The following is a 3,937-nucleotide window of genomic DNA, read 5'->3' as shown; positions in this document are numbered from 1 at the left end:
CATGGACTTACAGCTGTCTCATAGAACTAATTCTGCCCAGAAAAATGATCCATTCAGCTAGTGTTCACAGCCTCTAGCCCCAGCAGTTTGTCATGTGTTTCTCATTTTAGTTATACTTAGCTCTTAGAATTTTTAGTGACATTATTTATTTTTCCAGTGCTTTTTACCATGCTAAATACAACAGATTGTTCGCTTTTTTTCCATAAAAGCTTCATATCTCTTTATTTGTCCCTTCTCAGACCATCAGAAATGTTTGAAATGGAAACGGTTTCTTTTGAGCCCGTGTTGCATGGCACAAAATCGAAACAAGTAAAATTAAAGATCAAGTTACCAAGGCTTTAGAACTAAAAGACATTACATGGAAAAATTTCCCCTATTCTGTGTGTACGCCCAGGAACACTTACTTTCGTCTTGTAAATTTCTGTGATAGGTACTCCACTATAGACTCAATTACGTAAGAGTGCCTCCATGATTTATTGTAACTCCAACTGTAATTATTTGTGCAAACAAACCTGAATGACACTGAACTGAATGTATTCTTACTCAGACTAACTTCTGAGAAGCCATACCCATGAGACATTAAATATACACATTCGTTAGAATGGTTTCCAGGAAAAGATTTTTATCAGGCATACTTTGTCTTGAATTATTGTATCTCTGTGTTTGCAGTGGGTGATGGTGCAGTTGTTTGTTGTTTTTGTTTTTTTATGCATATGTAATATTGTACCTGCTGTGGAAAGATCCGGTGCTAACAGTTTGGCATGGATATACAATAGGGTGTATGTTTTGATATGTTGTTTGGGGAGATTGTGATGCCCTTCAGTACCACGGAGAGCGATTAATGGGGTTCATTAATACTGGAGACCCTCAATTTATTTGTACTTCAGTGTCAGGTCTGTATATCACATCTAAAACGTGTTAAGTGTTGAAAGAAAAAAAAGACTATAAACTAATTCAGCTTCTGGCGCTTGAAAACATTCAAAATATTGACATTTCAACATTAATATGAAAAATAAATAAAAGTTTCATTGTCTGAATTTATCATGTGATTGCAATTTAATTTTAAATTATCCTGCATTCTCACCCAAACTTCTAACGCAAAATGCCCACTTTCTACCATGCAGGATTTATAAATAGGCCTAAGTTCTGTTCTGTCTACCATCTTGTCAAATGCAAACTGGTAGGATGTGTGCATTCACATCGTTATCTTAGTGAATTCAACAAAAACATGTCTTCTGTGATCAAAATGGAAATTGTGATTTTAGAACAATGAAAACACTGAATGCATATAAATATACCGAATAAATAAGTATTTTCTTTTAAAATGATTAATTCATGAAATGTTTCCTACTTTTTCTTCAAACAGTGATGCTTCTTTACATGCTGTAATGAAGTAACTTGTAATTTAAATTTAGAGGGCTTCTGTATTATCATTGATGTTAACAAGTGTGTTTTTGGTAGGATGAAATAAAATTCCCAAACAACTACCTCGGACTTTAAAGTTTTAATGTATACTATTTACATGTATATCTCTGTATGCGTACAACAATGAATCATGGCCTAGATAGTCTAAAACGTTGTTTTTGTCCAGTAACTATTTACATTTTCATATACATTCAACACAAAGCATATATTTACCACACAGATGAGGATTGTAAGGCGTTCATGTGCGTTTAGTTGTCTGACAAACAATTTTCTTGAATGCCTTTCTGAAGTCCCTGTTGAAAATTGTGTAAATAATAGGGTTCACGGAGCTATTGCAGTATCCTATCCAAAAGAATAATTTAAACAGCCCTTCAGGAGCAGTGCATTTTTCTCCACAAATAGCCTGAAGACTGTAGGTGAAGAAAAAGGGGAACCAGCAGAGTACAAAGACCCCCATCACAACAGCAAGGACGAAGGTGAATCGTTTCTCCCGCATCTGAGCCACCTTCGTTTTTGACACCGTTAACTGTTTATTTTTCTGGTCCTGAAAAAGTTGCGAGGCGCGGTTGGAGGCCCATGAGACGCGGCAGTTCTGCTTCGGACAGCAGTCCGAAACCTCTCCCTTCCGAGAGTTTCTGGGTTTGTTGTCTGACACACAACTCTCCTCGAGGTCGATGTCGTCCAACTCCTCCTGACGCTGGTTGCTCCCGGAGCTATGGCTGCTTGGGCTCTCCATCTCAAACTTATCCTTTCGGACAAAATACGTCTCCGATTGCGAGGGCTCTCGCTCCAGTCCGTTTTTAGCAACAAAAACAGTGGATGAGCGCTGTTTGGCGACTCTATATATTTTACAATATACAGTTATCATTATAAAGCCAGGTGCGAAAAAAGACACAACACAAGAAGAGAGAATATACCATGTCTCGTCGTTTATAAGACATTCCGTTTCGTTGTGTTTGGTCATGATTAAGGGTGGGAAAGATATTACTGCCGATATTACCCAAACCACTGCAATCATAGATTTGATGCGCTTCGGTGTCCTTTTCAGATTGTAACTGACAGCTTTAGTGACGGACCAGTATCGGTCGAGGCTGATTGCGCACAGGTGAACTATGGACGAAGTACAAAATAGAACATCTAAAGCCAGGTAAAAGGCGCACCAGGTGCTGCCAAAGTACCAGTACCCCATGACCTCGTTGGCAAGAGAGAATGGTATCACCAGAGTGGCCACAAGGATGTCCGCTGAGGCCAGAGAAACTAAGAAGAGATTCTGCGGTGCGCGAAGCGCACGGCTCGTTAAAACAGCCACTATGACCAACACGTTACCCACAATCGTAACCAAAATAATGACAATGACCACAAAGATAATGAATGCCACGGCGACCTCCGAATGTGGAGAGGTTTTTGGCGTGTTTGTGATGTTAGCATCCTCTGTGGAATTGTTTAAATACATTCTGAGTACATCCTCGCGCGAAAATCGCTTATCTTTGTAATTGTTTTTCCAATTACAATATTCAGTTCATTGCAGTATTTTGAAGTCCATACAGGAAAATGAGACATTAGGTTGTATCGTCAGTGCACATGGAAAATATACACTGATAAAATCTCAAGACTGCCATTACCTCCTGGTCATAAGTGCACATCATCCGTCCGCTGGATTGTAGTTCCGAAGTAAAAGTGTCTACAAAGTTCAAATTCTGAATATGAAATACAGTCAAAGAAGAATTAAACAATGGTCTCGTTTCAGCTGCCAATGTATTAAAGTTTGAGCAATCCTCCTTTTCTCTAGATGTTTTCTTTCCTTCTTTCTTTCTTTCTTTCTTTCTTTCTTTGTATTGAAGGTTCTGTGCAAGAACATGCAGTGCACCATAAGAGCCGCACACTTGAGATTGAATGTTGGAATGTGCGTTCTTGTGGGAGTGAGGCGTATGACATCATACTTTGGGCCAACCCATCTGTAAAGTTGCATAGAGAGAGCGAGAGACTGAGAGAGACAGATAACAACAGAGAGGGAGAGGGAGAGGGAGAGAGGGAGAGGGAGAGAGAGAGAGGGAGAGAGAGAGAGAGAGAGAGAGAGACTTAGTGGTTTTATTAGACTCAACCAGCTATTTGCCTGTGGCTAAACATCAAGTCAAATGAACAGTTGATGTAACAGTTTGTGTAATTTCTTCCCTTTCACTCCTTATAACTAGAGATTAGACATCAAAACAATATTTAAAATAAACATAAAATAGAAATACAATTTTACCATGCTTCCTTTACTTTCAGTTGACTGATTTTATTGAAGCATACTTTTATAACATGTGACCATATTTGTGCTGCAGGAATAGTAAAATATTCAAGTTAACCATCCATTTGCTTTGTTTTAAAACAAAGAAAGTCATGGTGAAATAGGATTTGTTTGAAAGAGTGTTGGGAAGTAGTTCCACTATATGTAGCTTACTGTAGCTATATTTTGCATCAGTTTAATTAGAGCGCTTAAAGATACACCTTACTCAAATAAATGAGTATA

At 38.4% G+C, this 3,937-nt stretch overlaps 1 protein-coding gene across 1 annotated transcript; it reads right to left on the bottom strand.

Annotated features, from left to right (window-relative positions):
- Nucleotides 1–1,663: 1,663 nt before the first annotated feature.
- On the bottom strand, nt 1,664–3,041 carry adra2da (adrenergic, alpha-2D-, receptor a). Its single transcript, XM_030766474.1, has one exon. The coding sequence runs from the start codon at nt 2,876–2,878 to the stop codon at nt 1,664–1,666; it is 1,215 nt and encodes a 404-aa protein (XP_030622334.1). The 5' UTR covers nt 2,879–3,041.
- Between the last annotated feature and the right edge of the window lie 896 nt (nt 3,042–3,937).

Source organism: Chanos chanos, chromosome 2 (assembly GCF_902362185.1).
Source record: "Chanos chanos chromosome 2, fChaCha1.1, whole genome shotgun sequence".
Lineage (NCBI taxonomy): Eukaryota > Metazoa > Chordata > Actinopteri > Gonorynchiformes > Chanidae > Chanos > Chanos chanos.
This window is presented reverse-complemented; position numbering and strand designations above follow the sequence as displayed.